Genomic DNA, 17257 nt, shown 5'->3' with positions numbered 1-17257 from the left:
GTAAGAGGATGTCAGACTGCATGACTGGCTATTGATCACAAGAGTGCACAGTCACTGCCTCGAGAGTTGTTTAGATTATGTAAATGAAGGTCTGCGACTGAAAATCCCTGGAAAAATTGTTTAATGTAACATGGCCTTTAGTTTGTAAGATTCATGTAAATCGGAAGACATCTTTTTGAAAAAAAAAAAGAAAATTAAACAGTTGGGCCATTTACTCAAACCTTCTTTATTTTTGAGATTATCATTACTTAACCTAAAGCAAATGACCTTTCTGACAGTTTCAAGCGTCTTGTCACTCATCAATTAATAGTTAATAGAAGTAAAAATAAGTACTATGGAGCATGGAATTCCCAAATCAATTTTTATTGGGGATAGTATAGATAGGTAAACAAAAATAGATTAGATAGATGTAAATATCTGATAGAGAATAAAAAAAGAAGAATTTTTTTAAACTGCCATATTTTAAAATACTAGTGCCTTAAATTATACATATATTATTAATGCAATTAGGTCTAAATAGAAAATTTGTAATAGTTAATATGTATCTTTTTTTTCCCCAGTTAGAAACTTTGTGCTCCGCTGTTCATGAGATGGGATGGGTAAACTACAGTCCTTGACTTGTACCGCCAACACTAAAACTAGCCCTGGTCCTCAACACCTGGATAGCAGGTCTGACAGAGAAACAAATCAGTCACAAAATATCCATATCTTGATTAATCCTTTACTGTTATGGGGGACCTTAACCTGTACAGACAACTCTGAGCATAAAATCAGAAACTAGGACACTAGGCTCACACAGAACCTAGTTATCTTCTTTAAAAAAAAAGAGCAATGTAGAACTCATAAGATGTATTTTTTGTTCTGAATTACACAATACTTTTTGATTAAACTCTGTAATTTGGAGTTTTATGTTTACTTTTCAGTATTTGTAAGAGTGTACAATGTTATCAACTGTTCTGGTTTTACTTATATGGTAGAATTACATATGTATACCTATATATATATATATATATATATATATATATATATATATATATATATATATACAGTATATATATATATTGGTACACATATATATCTGTACACTTTAGTGATGTGATTGAAAGAGGATGTGTGAGTGTATGATACATGAGGAAGGGTAAAGGAGTAGGGGGCACACTGTGATTTGAATTCAAACTTTGAAGTTTAAAGACAGAAGTAGAAAAGTGAACAGGAGGCGAGCATCTGAGAAGCAGGCTTTATGGGAATGTGCTCAAGAGACAGAGCACCAGGCAAGAAAAGATTCAGACACGCTGATATGGAGGAAATGTGCTGAAGTTACACACATGGCAAGAGATGCCAAATATCTTTACATTTATTCTGTTGCCTGTCTTTGACAGGCAATGTGGCTAGTATATATGTATTAATATAGGGTATGTTAATTGATGATTCTCTTTTTAAGTTACAAGATTATACTTTATAGTTTTGTTGCATGACGTAAGTCATATCATATTTGAAAATATTGCAGTATATGCATGCTGGGATCTAAAGAAAAAACTGAATGTAAAAAAGTAAAAAACTGAATAGTGTATTACAGGAATACATTAAATTGAACAAAATTATATACCATTTCACATCCTTAAAACAATTATATAATTCTTTGAGATCTCCTTATATGAGAGTTCGCAATTATAAAAGATATAGTAAATAGTGAACTTATCTACACCTAACGTATGTAAAGACATGAGGATGCACAGCATGTGGAATTGTTAAAAAAGCTATTTCATACTGAAATAGTGCTGTCACACAAACCTTAAAAACTCATTCGTCCAAGTCAATCCTGCTTATCCGGAGTGCCCAGGAGTTTAACCATGTCAGGATGAGTTGCCAAGTGCATTCTGGAGCACAGACTTATACATACGTACACTCTAACACACATATTCATCATAGAAACCAGTGGCTGAAAGGGAATATGACAGTGATTAACTTGCTTATAAACATTCCCCAATATTATTCAGGACTACAAAATTATTTTAAAAATTAACATTAAGTTCAAACAAACTATCACTTTCTAGACAAAACTATGTTTAACTGTTACATTCCAATCATGCAGTGCTTCCAGAAAAGAAAAAACAGGTTAATAATTATACAGAAAAACAGATAACTGCATGTGTTCATCCTGTAGAAGAACACTGCACTCCCAATTAAACCTCTGGAATAGTGTAGTAGTATTATAAAAAACAAGATGATGTACATTTACTATACAATGCATGGTAACATTAGACATGCATTCCAAAATATAAGTAACAATAGTCCTCTTTTTCATCTGTTAAAAAAGCAGATTTGTAATAATTCCTTTCCAAAAGATGTCATATTAAATTATTTCTTACAAAAATTGTTAAACCAAAGCACTGAGATTTGAGAAGAAAATAAAAAAAAATCAAAATCTGAAAGTGAAATAACTGCTCGAGAGGCCATTTACTATTTCTTGAACTAGAAGGCACAGCTTTACAAAGCAGGTGTGACTCAGACAGAATTCACTACATAGACACCAAGCATTGAACTCCAAGTCAGAACTCACTGACCACAAATCCAGAATGGCAACTGTCAGTATTATAAACCCTCAGAATTAGACACTGCTGTGGTGGTTGGGTCATATCCAAACTGTAATGTGCGAAATTTCATTTACATGATGGACAGTCATAATCCTCTTCAACCCTGAACCAGAATAATATGTTTTGTTAAATGAATGAATGCTCACAATGCACACTTAAACAAAAAAAAAAAATCAGAGTGAAAATACTTTAATAGTTTAACCTGGGTAAATTTAACAACTATAAAAATTGAAATATAATCAGTAACTGACTATAAACTACTCCTGAAATCTGTAGATACTTTAAAAGGTTTCCACCCTTCCTTCCTTTACTTTTAGCTTTTTTTATGAAGACATTTTATATGCAGTTAAAGGCAGTACTACAGCCAACCGTCTTAGCTACTTATGACTCTTACTTGAACCAAGACATCTATCTGTATGATGCTTCTGGCTGAAGGTCTTTAAATGTGAATGAGCTCATCGTAGTCTGTCAGCAATTTAGATCCTCCAACACTTTAACAATCTGCTGTTTAACGGCTCTGGCAGCATCCCCAGCATTTGATATCATATATCTTTCTACAGCTAATACTTCCAGACCAGTGGAATTGCTGTTACCATATTTAAAAGTAATAAGTTCGGGGTGCTTTTTCTTTGAAGTGATCTTTACCACTGAAGTCAAAGCTCGTCGTGATTGGATGTATGCAAAACCCCTCCGAGATGCAATCTCTCGCAGGCAGTACAAATGGGAGGCTGTTACCAGGAGATGACTAGGGAGCAACTGACCAGTCTCTTTGACCTCATTGCAAGGAATGTGATGTTTAATGTCTGGCTTGTTTATCCATGTTTGAATGTGTACGATATCTTTGTAATCATTGTCAGACATGTAGGCACTATCAATCTCATCTGTATTGTCTTCATCACTGATGCTGAACACTGGCTTTATTCCCCGGTATAGTTTTCCATCTCGATTATTAATGTTCAACTGCCTGTCTGTAGGTGTGGAGGTGTTCTCAATGAAGTTGATCACTCGTTCCTTGACATGCACTGACTTAGATTTAAGTGCAAAGGTCATTTTATTCACTAGGGACTTGACCCCTTTGCCACCTACCAAGGTGTTTGCAGCTTCAGTCTGAACAGGTTGACTAATATTGAATCGGGAGGCAGACATGCTGACAATCCAGTGGTCGTACATATTGTCTGATCCATCAACAGTGACGTCTGCAAGGTGTTTCTGAAGTGCCATAAATCCCCCTCTGGCAATACTGATGTACTTCTTATTTTTTTGTAAAAAGTAAGCAAGCACCATATTCATATACATGTCCTCGTCATCGCGACCACTCCCCATAAAGCATAAATGTTTCCCCCTGGCAATGGAGCCTGATTTGATTGACTGCTTCTGTGTCTCCAGGAGAGACTTAAATGACAGAGAAAACTCATCAGGATTTTGCAGCATAAGGTCAGAGTCTAAATGAAAAGCTGTGGACAGATGCCCTGCATTATACTGTTCTGCAGGTCTGCAGTCAACCACAAAAAACCTAATACCATCACCGGGGTGTTGTCTGGACTGAAGGATTTCTGTGACAGAAATGGGAAGACACAGGGTTTCACTCAGATTTATCTTTTCATCTTTAGGCAGTACTAGACTGCTACCAAATAGATTCTGATTATCTTTTCTGAATGATAGTGGTGTCTTGCTATAATAATAGTGTGCTAAAGAAAAAAGGTCTTCTATATCCCCCACTTCCAAATGACTTGGAGAGGTCTCCAACAACTTAATGAGACCCTCTTTGTTGTCATTTTTTTCAGCTAAAATGGTGTCTTTTGCATTGATAAGGATGATGAGCATTAAGAAGAAGATCAGGAATGGGTCAGATTGTTGGAAATACACATCCCACATGGCCTCAGTTACCTCTGGTGAACAATGTGCTGCAAACAGACTTCCCAACCATTTGATTGAATATAAGTCGGGTGCAATCTTCCTGGTGTCCAAGTACGAACAAAGTTGTGGTTCATGGTACTGCAAAAGAAGACGATACAGTTGGAAAGGTTGACCATTGCAAACGCAATCCCTAGGAATGTATTTACTCATTATGGCATAAAAGCAATTATATAGATCACTACGAGGAAGCCGCAGTCTAAGGATGGGTTTGAGGAGATCTGGCCAGCTGTGATTCTCTAAAAATGTTATGCTCCGGGATTTGCAATAGAATGTTATGGCTGACTCCACATCTGAAAGCAGAATAGGAACTTCCCATTCTGCTGGGTGCAATTGATCAATCAACTGTTGACATTTATCATGAATTATCATTTGCTCTGGCAGATCCAGTTTTCCATCCCATGAGGAAAGGCTGTTGCTCTTGCCTGCAACGTTCAGGGCAATTTTCCAAATTTTTGCTCTTTGTTTAGAAGGAAGATCTTGTCCTTGAATTACGTTACACATTGTTTCCAGGTCATAGTCTGTGGATTCCAGAGCATTTTCAAAATTTCTACTCCAATTACCCTGGAGGAGCTGCTCCTCTGCCTCTGCCATTGCTGCTGATGTCCACATTGGTGTCTGGTTGAGCTTTTCCGTTTCTGAAATATGTCCTGAATACTCAAATTTTGCTGTCTATAACTGTCAGTAATTTAAAGCGCCAGCCATTAGAATCAGCTCTATTGGTAGCAAGCTTAAATGCCATGAAAATATTGTGGCTATGGATGGATCCCAGAAAGAGAGAGGATATTCCTTCAGACCAGCAAGTGACTGATAAAAAGATAATAAAGGGCAACAAGGGGAAACAGCAGCTTCTCAAGTGGTCAAATTAGTTAGTTTCCCCAAGCAAGACTTTCCTTTGAAATGGTTTCCCCAGGTTTCTCCAAATGAAGTATCTGCATAAAACAGACATGCAGATGCTCAAATTGGTGCCTGTGCACAGAACACATTGCATAACTGTTGCATGTGGCACAGATGGAAGATAAATTTCTTGATCCATCCACCCATTTATTTGAAATTTGCTCAAAGAATATGAAAAAGAATAATAATATGATTGGAATTTAATGAAAAAATATTCAGTATAAACATTTGTTTTGTAAAAATGGATGGAAAGAATATTTTAAAAATCCCAAGTATTTTGGGAATATTAGAAATACACCAGAATTACTATGAAGCAACTCTTTAATAAAGAGAATTATTTTACATTTCTAACACAAAATCAGTGCAAACTTTCCCTGAAGGACATATTTGAGGTGTGAGAGAGAGGGATAGAGAGATAGACAGAAAATATCTTACCACTAATATCAGGTGGCACACACTTAAATAACTTAAATTTGATTCCTCCAACTCTCTTCATATTACAGGAGCTACCAACTAGGGCCACAATGATGGGGGGAAACTACTAAGAGTAAGTGAATTAATTGTCACTGGCCCACATGACAATTACTTGTTTTTGGTTGAAGATGGGTGCAAGTAGGACACATTAAAATGGAAAGAAATTAAATCAAACCGTTATCACTTTAGTTTTAAATAAATTTCGCATAGATTTGGTGATTCACCCCTATTTATAGTGAATATATACAGTGAACTACTGAATGAGTCAGAATTTGCTGCTTCCTACAGTTAACTTACAATACAGAGAAACAGCATAGCTTACTTCTATTGAGAAATTTTCACAAAAACACCATTTTGCTAAATAGTTAGTAAAAGACAGCAATACTGGGAGTTATAGATGGGATAAATCAGCATTTATATGAAAAATGAAAATACAGGTAAAGGATTTTTTTTTTCTTGAGCTATTACAAGCATTATTCTCAGTCTTTTCCTTTAGTTCTAAGGGGATGTCTGATTCTTTAAAAATGAAAAAGAAGAAAAACAATTCAGTTTTTGATGCTCACATGGTTGTTCACTCTGCTTGAAAAATAGAAAAAAGAATTTTCACTTAATGAATTACCAAGCCACAATTTGTGTGTTTTATTAAGCTGCCAAATATAAACAAGTGCTGGGGAACGTTCCAGCTTTATCTAGGGAAATTGTCTCATTTTTCTGTCAATAAGACTGAGCATTTGCCTTCCTTGATTTATTCAATGGTGGCCCAATCATTACCTGTGTGGAGTTTGCACCAATTCCCTTATGTTTGTGTGGTTATGTTGGTTGTCTGCTCTAAATTGGCCCCATAAGAGTGAGATTTGGTACATGGATGATTAGGCTGTGTGGTAGATTGCCGTTCCATCTTTAGTCCGATACTTCCACTATGTGTTCTGTCACCTCATAACCCTGAAATGCAAGCCGCTGGTTCTACGGTTTCTGAGCCAATATTTTGTATTGGTTTAGTCATTTCATGTCATTATCCAACCTGCTATATCCCAACTACAGGGTTACAGGGGTCTGCTGGAGCCAATCCCAGCCATCACAGGGCACAAGGCAGGAAACAAACCCCGGGCAGGGTGCCAGCCCACCGCAGGACACACACAAACACACCCACACACCAAGCACACATTAGGGACAATTTAGGATCGCCAATGCACCTAATCTGCATGTCTTTGGACTGTGGGAGGAAACCCACGCAGACACGGGGAGAACATGTAAACTCCATGCAGGGAGGACCTGGGAAGCGAACCCAGGTCTCCTTACTGTGAGGCAGCAGTGCTAACACTGTGCCACCATGCCGCCTCATATTGGTTTTGTTTTTAATTTATTTGATTTTTTGTATGCTTGAGCTGGCAGTCTTTACAGTGTTTCATGTATCAAAGGTGCCCACTACACTTTAATGTCAAAGGATATATTCATGTGGTTTTGGTAAGCTGTTTCTCCATCTATAAAAGGAGTGTTGCAGTGGTTAGATCCTCAACTTTTGCCATTTTTTTCAAAAGCTACAGTCCGTCTTGTTGATCTTTTGCTATTTTTGTCTGGCATGTTGTGCATTCTTTGTTCACCTGTTTGTATTTTGTTTCATATAAGTTTCAACATTCCTTTGTTTTTATATCTGCACAAAGTTCTAGGTTAATTTTAGACCAATGTTCACATTACTCAATGTAGAGATGGGATGGGGACACAAATCCACCCATAACATACACAGCTATAAAACCATTATAACTTCAGATCTACAACTAGACTGGAGAAGAACTATCAGAGTTTTTAATACCACATGCTGTTGAAACTACTCAGACTCTGGCATGTTTGTACAAGTTACTTTAGGAGCCTGCTGTTTATGGCTGATATAGAAAATAAATTTCATGATGAAAAACATAGTTAATTCAATTACACTTGCCATGAAATGACAAAACAAAATCACTAAATTTTGTTAACTTTCATTCTACTTGCTAAGCCCCAAATTTAAAGAACAAAGTCTGCCATCTAGTGGTCATTTTCTGAGGCCATTAAAACTCCTTTAAACTCCACAATACACGCTGTTCCACCTTCTGGCCTTATCTGGTATAGGCAATGTGAATTGCTGTATCATTTTATATAGTTGTGTGTGGTCATAGGCTAACCCATCCAGATAGCTTGGCTAGAATTCCCAGAGAGTGTTTTGACTAAAATACTTAGTCATCCTACTGATATTTTACAATTGCTTGGTGACATAATCATTTTTTTTTAGTGTCTGCTTATCTCAGATACTTTTCTATTAGTTTTGCCACTTTGACATATGCTCTGCTTAATCCTTGTTCTTATTATTGTTTCTTGTGCCACTCTTTTATCTATTGCTTGTTTTGAAGTTTGTCATGTTCAGTGCAGTCATCTGTATCCAAAATGACCATTCACTCAGCACATAGTTAACTATTTGGCATATGAACAGAGGTGAAGCTTTGACGTGACTTGGCTTACTTAGCATGCAGTGACCCAACACTCGAATTCATGTTGGTAGATCTTAATCCAGGTGAGGATAAACCTCAGTTTCTTAGCTGACTAGAATGTTCCCAGGGGAATGGTAGTTTGGTATTGTAGAATCAGTGTCCTACAGTTTAGAATAAAGGAGCACAGCATAAAAGAGGATACATTTTGAGCTTTGGGAGAGATCAGAGTACTTCCTTTAGTATCATTAGCACTGCATGCTACCGCAGTGCTGACTAGTCAAGAAACAGTGAAGTGTGCTGTGATCAGTGTTACCCCTACCAGTCACTCTTGCATGGAAGTGAATCCTCAGGAATGATTATAAATTATAATCTGGCAACAAATCAAGTTGAACTTGATGTTGAAAAGCAGGGGATTATAACTTGGTGGGAGGATGAATAATCAGATACAGAAAAGAAAGAGACAAAGATGGAGAGAGAGAGAGTTCAGAGTTGGGAAAGAAAGAAAAATGGGATAAGGTAAGGGAAAACAGGCAAGTTTTTATTCTTTAACAGAAAGAATACCATGACTGTAGAAGTACAGTAGGCTCAGAAAATTTCATAAATATACATTCTTTTCAGTACTTTGTGCTTGCTTAGTAAATCCACATTTTCATCAGTATTGTATGCATTCATACATAAACAAAGTGATGACACACTATATAAAATGCAAAAATATGGATATTCCCAAGATCTGTCTTGGTGTACCACTGTGGGTTCGGGTTTTCATTCCAATCAATTTCACAAATAAATGGTTCAGTCTTGCACCTGTAGTAGTGAGAAATGTGCTATATAAATGTAAAGAATTATCATTATTCTAAATGATGTATTTCTTTAACTGTTTTTCTCGTCTCTTATTTTGCATTCTGAATTATATGATTTACATGTAAACAAAATTTGCATTTTTTTGCCATATCTTTAAAAGTTATCTTTCTGTTGTTATATTCTTTTTAACTCACCTTTTCCTGTGGAATTTACTCCCTTAACTTATCCAAATTCTGACATTTAGTACTGAGCAGATACAGCAAGTACAGACACAGGTGCAAATGACATTGAATACTAACGGGAAGTAGCTACTTCAGTATAACATTCATTTTTCAGGTGATGGTAGTGAGAATTTGCTTGCAGGTCCAATGTTTTATACTAGAAAGCTAAACAAAGGATACATTAAGAAGTAGTAACACTGAAAAAGGCATCAATGTACAATTATGGTACATCTTATCTGTGTATGCATCATGCAAAAAATCCTGATTCTGCTGCCTTCCTAAGACTCCATGTGCCTTCTTGAGAAAAGTTGGGGCTGCTGTTACCTTTGCCACAACAGAGGTCAGCTTCAAAAATATAATTAAATGGCTAAATGAAAATTACAGATGAAAAATAAACTAAAAGCATATTCTGGGATAGGGTTGTCAATAGTATTGAAATATTCAACATGTATTGATTTTAACATTTTACAATGACTTCAATACTAATTTTTAATGGTATCGATTCCACAGCCTGCATTATGAATGTACTTTCAGCTCACTAGGGTTGCAGCCTAATTTCCACCCACTCACAGGTTTTAATGTGAATTTCCCCTTGGGATTAATAAAGTATCTATCTATCTATCTATCTATCTATCTATCTATCTATCTATCTATCTATCTATCTATCTATCTATCTATCTATCTATCTATCTATCTATCTATCTATCTATCTATCTATCTATCTATCTATCTATCTATCTATCTATTGTGGAAACTTCAGCAGATCTGGAGCCTCCACTAGATAGATAGATAGATAGATAGATAGATAGATAGATAGATAGATAGATAGATAGATAGATAGATAGATACTTTATTAATCCCCAAGGGGAAATTCACAAAATACCCTCTTATTTTTATCAGAGGGTAAAAATAACAAATCTCTTTTTTTTCCAGAATATTTAGAATTTTCCCAAGGGGAAATACACAACTCACAATTCACTAGCACGTTTAACTGACAAAGAAGGCAGCCGGAGTGGTGTCTGGAATTAACTTTGGCTTTGTGGCAATTGGGAACGGAAAACCACAAGATAACATGAAAGTTCATATGCATAAGCAATTCCAGGGACTCTGAAGGAAAAAAAACTCCATGGGGACCTCCAAGTCTCGATATGGTCACATTTATTGTTAATACAATAAAGTATATTTTAAAAGTCTAAATAAGTAAAAAGGTGGAAAAAATGCAAAATGAATGTTGTTTTCTTCTAGTCTAATGTTGGCTTTGATTCCAATTGTAATTTTTGTTTTACTGACAAATTCAATTACTTTTTCGCTCCAGAATTGTTAAAAAAAGAAGCACAACGACTGACTCCTGAAACATTTAAAGGCTTTGCATAAATGCAACCAGTGCACATTGCATTTCTGTGTAATAAAAACTTAAAAGTCTTTGTAACTTCCAAATTTTTTGTCAGAAAGACAAACCTGTCAACGTGCTGTTCTGTGAGGCCGCAACCTGTTTGTTGGGCTGCCTCTGAGCCCTGATGTACTAAATACAGTCATATGAAAAACTCTGGGAACCCCTCTTAATTGTTTGGATTTTTGTTTATCATTGGCTGAGCTTTCAAAGTAGCAACTTCCTTTTAATATATGACATGCCTTATGGAAACAGTAGTATTTCAGCAGTGACATTAAGTTTATTGGATTAACAGAAAATATGCAATATGCATCATAACAAAATTAGACAGGTGCATAAATTTGGGCACCCCAATGGAGATATTACATCAATACTTAGTTGAGCCTCCTTTTGCAAAGATAACAGCCTCTAGACACCTCCTATAGCCTTTGATTAGTGTCTGGATTCTGGATGGAGGTATTTTTGACCATTCTTCCATACAAAATCTCTCCAGTTCAAATAATTTTGATGGCTGCCGAGCATGGACAACCTGCTTCAAATCATTTTATAGATTTTCGATGATATTCAAGTCAGGGGACTGTGACGACCATTCCAGAACATTGTACTTCTCCCTCTGCATGAATGCCTTTGTAGATTATCAAACTGTGTTTTGGGTCATTGTCTTGTTGGAATATCCAACCCCTGTGTACCTTCAGCTTTGTCACTGATGCTTGAACATTATCCTGAAGAATTTGTTGATATTGGGTTGAATTCATCTGACCCTCGACTTTAACAAGGGTCCCAGTCCCTGAACTAGCCACACAGCCCCACAGCATGAATTTGACAGTAGGTAGCAGGTATTTTATTTGGAATATGGTGTTATTCTTCTGCCATGCAATGCGCTTTTTTGTTATGACCAAATAACTCAATTTTTGTCTCATCAGTCCAAAGCACTTTGTTCCAAAATGAACCTGGCTTGTCTAAATGAACATTTGCATACAACAAGCGACTCTGTTTGTGGCGTGAGTGCAGAAAGGGCTTCTTTCTAATCACCTTGCCATACAGATGTTCTTTGTGCAAATTGCGCTGAATTGTAGAACGATGTACAGATACACCATCTGCAGCAAGATGTTCTTGCAGGTCTTTGGAGGTGATCTGTGGGTTGTCTGTAACCATTCTCACAATCCTGCGCATATGTCACTCCTGTATTTTTTTTGCCCTGCCAGACCTGAGTTTAACAGCAACTGTGCCTGTGGCCTTCCATTTCCTGATTACATTCCTTAAATTTGAAACAGACAGTTTTAAATCTCTGAGATAGCTTTTTGTAGCCTTCCCCTAAACCACGATACTGAACAATCTTTGTTTTCAGATCTTTTGAGAGTTGCTTTGAGGATCCCATGCTGTCACTCCTCAGAGGAGAGTCAAAGGGAAGCACAACTTGCAATTGACCACCTTAAATACCTTTTCTCATGATTGGACACACCTGTCTATGAAGTTCAAGGCTTAACGAGCTAATCCAACCAATTTGGTGTTGTAAGTAATCAGTATTGAGCAGTTACATGCATTCAAATCAACACAATTACAAGGGTACCCAAATTTTTGCACAGCCAGTTTTTCACATTTGATTTAATTTCATACAACTAAATACTGCTTCACTAAAAATCTTTGTTCAGAAAACACCCCAGTACTCGGATATTCCTAGGAAATAAAAGACATACCACTGTTATCTTTCTTGTTGAAAGTAGAGTAAATTATTATGCAGGCTGAGAGGTTCCCAAACTTTTTCATATGACTGTAGATGCTGAAGCACAGCTGGAAGGATTTACACACCACTGTTTACACAATTGAACAATGCAAAGTTATATTGCCTTATATTACACATTAAATGTGATGAAATATAATGTTAAAATCATACGTAATAAAGTAATGTGCTATGGCAGCACACTAGGCAATGACAATTTAAAGTCATGGTTATGAAGGAGCTCCAGTCAGGGTTGCCAGATTTCCAAAATCACAGATCGGCACAGCCACCATTTTGATTGAAAAAAGATCAAAGAAACTAAGGAAGACTAAAATAGATCATTTTAATTAAATTATATCTAGAGATATATAAACATGTTTTATATAAATGTACAAGTATATGAAAATAAGCACATATATAGAAGAGAACATATACAAACTAATGATAGAATAATCATCATGTCTTCAAAACGAATTGCACACGGCCATGATGAGCTTGAGAAATGTACGACAACATGAGCACATGATGTACACGAAGACACACGATTCAAACATTCGGATTCAGCTGACAGGTACAAATTAGTGAGCCTCTTTGACTAGATATTCAATACAAAAAATTGAATTAAGATATTTTTTCTACATACAATTTTTGTTCAGTTGAGATTTTAAGAGGCAGTGCAGTACTTGGGATTTGTCTGTTGAACTCGGGACACTCCCACTCAAATCGGGACGTTTGGCAACTCTGGCCCCAGTGCTAATAAAGTGTTGCCACTGAATAAACAGAACAGAATAAAGGGTGACCCGCAGTTAAAAAAAAGTAATTGCAGACCCCTGTCTTAATGCATTAAACATATGACTTCAAAAATGTTTAGAAGAAAATAAATGTCACATCCCTACTTCAAATGCAACAGTTTACAGGTTTAACAATAGAATTCCTAAAGCCTTCAAAAAAACTTGTAATCCTGGCCCACCTTAAATTCCTTCACAACTCTACCATCGGCGTCTTTTGTTTTTTCTAATTTGTCAATCAGCACAAGCAGCAAGCAGCCTGCTGTCCCATCCCCTGCTTTGACGGAGCTCAGCTTGTGGGCAAAAAGTTCTTCCACCTCAAGCCAAGGCTCCTTATCTGTGTGTGATGTGCCTGGAGTTGTATAGGGTAAATAATACAGTATATTGTTATTTGGAATACATGCATTTCATGTGTGTTCCATGTCTACAAAGTTCTGGGTAAGTGTAGGATGAAAGGAAATGTGAGAAATGCAAAAAATGCTGAACACATACCTAAAGCAGAAACATCTTTCATGTTATACTAATAATAATATGAAGTGTATAATGTGTGAAGAGTTTAGTCCAAATATCAAATAAACACATGCGCATTTATTCAAGAATATAACCAAAGAAAAAAAAAGCATTTGATTTACATGTGGCTGTCAACGAGTTAAAAACTCAAGCTCAAATGTCAATCGACAGGGAGTTTATACGTATTCTTAAAAGGTGCAGAGGTAAGAACTGCTGCCTTATAACCTGAAGGTCCTGGGTTTGAGACTGGGCACTCCCCATTTTGAGTAGTGAGCTGCTTTTATTATTATTATTTCTACAATATAATAAAAGCATACATTTAATTTGAGTTTGTAACTGTTTGTTGTACCGGCAATCAAAGATACGATGTCCCGTGAATGCTATCAGACTGGACATAGGGCAGGACCGTAGCAACAGACAGCGTCTTCACAGCTCTTTTGCCGGCTAATAGACTGCTGTAATGCAATGCAACTCTGCTTGGCACCATAAGTTAAATGGGATTTCCACCTGCAGCTAAAGTCACTTCAGTACGCGAGCAATTCGCCACGCTAGTGTTTAGGTCTGACAGCGCTGTGCTGAAGGTGTATGCATCCACATAGAAGCCTTTGATTTCAGTCTGTACCAGCCGGTGTAAAGTTTGGACACATACACCGTCAGCAGGGCGCTGTCAGATCAAAATACTAGCGTGGTGTAATACCTTTAAAACGCCTTTAGACTGTCTTATAGTTTTTTAAAATGATATAAACCTTTAGTAGCAGTTTATCACTATAATTATGATATGACGGCCACAATCAGAGTCACTGGCAAACTAATAATTCATTAAATATTTTGAATATGTCAAGCCTCTTGACTTAACAGACTTCATTCCTTCCATTTTTATTTGAATAGCTTAAATGTCGTAAACCTGTAAAAAATTATACACATGGAAAATTCACTTCGAGTAAAATAAAAATAATTTTACTCTTTAGTTTATTTGCATTTATCTACATTCTTTTATATTTTTCCACTGAAGCTATTTTTCTCAGTAAATCTGGGTTCTTGGATAAATATAAATATAAATCTTTACATAGCATGATACTGAAACTGAACCTTGTGAGCATTAGCCCCTTAATTGAATCTGTTCTGCCCTTCCGAAAACAAGGATATTTGCTGTTCATGTAGTCTGTGAACTGGCACCAAGGCATCATGGGTTTTACTGAGTTTATGTAAATGAAGGAATTTTGAAAATATTAAATTACTTGAAAAAGTGACTTATTACTTGATCAACTGATAACTAAAAAGCTATTGAATTTATATAACAGAATAAATATGTGATTTTTTTTAATTAACTGATACTTTAATAGTTGACTCATTCATTTACAATTTTTAATCCATTTTGGAACAATGGGTGGTAATAACAGTATTTTCCATTACAATATTACAAAGCAGTACTTACTTAAACTTAAATATGACAGACTGTACCTGGATATATGAAATTTCTTGTTTAACCAAGCTGCTGAAAGAAGAATTGAAAATAAGATCTCACATAGCAAACGTGAAATTGTAATCGATTGAATAAATTCACTTACTTACAGTGAATTAGGATTACAAATAATTAAGGAAAGGAACAACATTTATAATGAACTGTCTGCGTGCCAAGAAGATAAAGCTGAATTCAAAAGATAAAATGAAAAAGCCAAATTGGACAGCTATTGACTATTCTCGTCAATATCTGCGTTGTTTACTGCCGGAATGGATGTGAAGATTCTGGGAAAAAAGTGTGCGCACTACTTCCGCAAATGCTGATTGGTGTACGGCTTTCAATTTTTGCCAATGATAAGGATATGGAGATTTTCAAATGTTAGGAGCCAAAATTCTGCAAATTTTCAAAATTTTATAAATTCCTCCCAGACAGTCCATGGTGCGTTAAAAATGAGGACATGTCCGGGAAAATGAGGACATTTGGCAGACCAACACAGGGGCATCTAACACATGCACTCTGAAAGAGTGGAGGAAGTGTTTTACAGTGGTAGAGGAGAATAGCTGATAACTTAACTGGAAGTCCATGTTAATGTTCTTTTTACTTGAATGTTTATTTAATGTTTGTTTTAATATTTTTATGTATATTGTTTACAAAAAATTACAATACTTATTCAGTTAACATTTAGTGAAATTTGTACTGTTTCATTGTACTACCTCAGTAACAGTGTTTGATTTCATCAAGACAAAACAACTGTTGACCAAATTTAAATTTCTTTACTTTTCATTGTTTACAGAACTTTACTATTACCTTTTACAAAAGATTGCACTACTTTAATTATTTGAATTTAATGACTACAGTTTCTGTTATTTGTTTTCATAAATCTAAAGATTTTAATGCATACAGAACTGCACCTTATTTAAAAACATTTTTTATTGAGTTGTACTAAATATGTCTTACTTTCTCGCACTATTGTCTCTAAAACATATTTAGAATATGTTATCTGGCACCTTTGTTTTTACTCTGTGTTTGTTATTCTCAAAGGTAACCTAGTGAATTACAATAAGCTGCTCTATACAAACATACCGCATATACTCGCATATAAGTTGGGTCATGAAATCCGAAAAATCAATTATAAAATCAGACCCTGACTTATACACCTGTTCAAAAATATGACACTTTATTTTATTTTTTTTACATCTTCTTGCTTCCTCCAATCTCGCACCAGTTTCTCAGAGACATCGAATTTTGTTGCAGCAGTGCAGTTACAATTTTCTTTCACCACTTCAACGACTTTTAATTTAAAACCAGCTTCATATTTTCTTTTGATCGAATGCTCCATCATAGATAAGGGATGCTATTACGGTAAAGGTATATGAGGGTGTGAGATGCAATTAACACAAAACAGTGCAAACTTTACTTCAGAATAGTTTGGGTATTACCGTGTGGTCACGTAGGAACAATATATAGAAAAAAGGTAGTGTGCTCCATGGTTACTCTCTCAGGTGGGCGTTAGCATATCATAATCTGTTGGATCAACAGCATGTGTTTTCCACATTCGACTTATATGACCAAAATACCGGAAATTATACGGTAAAATCAAGCCCCGACTTATTCGCGGGAGAACTTAAACGCGACTATATACGGTAACTTGAACTGGTGAGAGGCAATGTTCAAACAATTTAAATACTGTAATTCTGTTGAATCGAGCCAATAAGGGCACATTGAAATGTAGATTGCATTACTGGCATGAGTGAGTGTTGGTGAGAATGTCCTGGTGCTCTGTCCTGGACTGCTCTACTGCCCTGCAACTAAATAACTAGATTAAGTGATTTCAGAAGATAGATTGATAATGTTAGAATTACTACTACTACTACTACTGAACTGCAGATGCTGGCACCTTGTACAGTATGGCAGAGAAGAGACAGCCAGGGTTCATATCCCTGACCTGCTAGTTTAAACTCTTTTGATGAATGAGGCAAATGATGAGTTTTCTCGACAAAATTAAAACATATTATTTGACTTAA

At 36.0% G+C, this 17257-nt stretch overlaps 1 protein-coding gene across 1 annotated transcript; it reads right to left on the bottom strand.

The window, feature by feature from the left end:
* Window positions 1-3062: 3062 nt before the first annotated feature.
* LOC114645485 (TBC1 domain family member 23-like) lies at window positions 3063-5102 on the bottom strand. The gene has a single exon (XM_051922574.1). It carries the CDS (start codon window positions 5100-5102, stop codon window positions 3063-3065), a length of 2040 nt encoding a protein of 679 aa, XP_051778534.1.
* Window positions 5103-17257: the final 12155 nt, after the last annotated feature.

Source organism: Erpetoichthys calabaricus, chromosome 2 (genome assembly GCF_900747795.2).
Source record: "Erpetoichthys calabaricus chromosome 2, fErpCal1.3, whole genome shotgun sequence".
NCBI lineage: Eukaryota > Metazoa > Chordata > Cladistia > Polypteriformes > Polypteridae > Erpetoichthys > Erpetoichthys calabaricus.
Note: the sequence above shows the minus strand (reverse complement) of the source record. Positions and strands in the feature narration are given on the sequence as shown.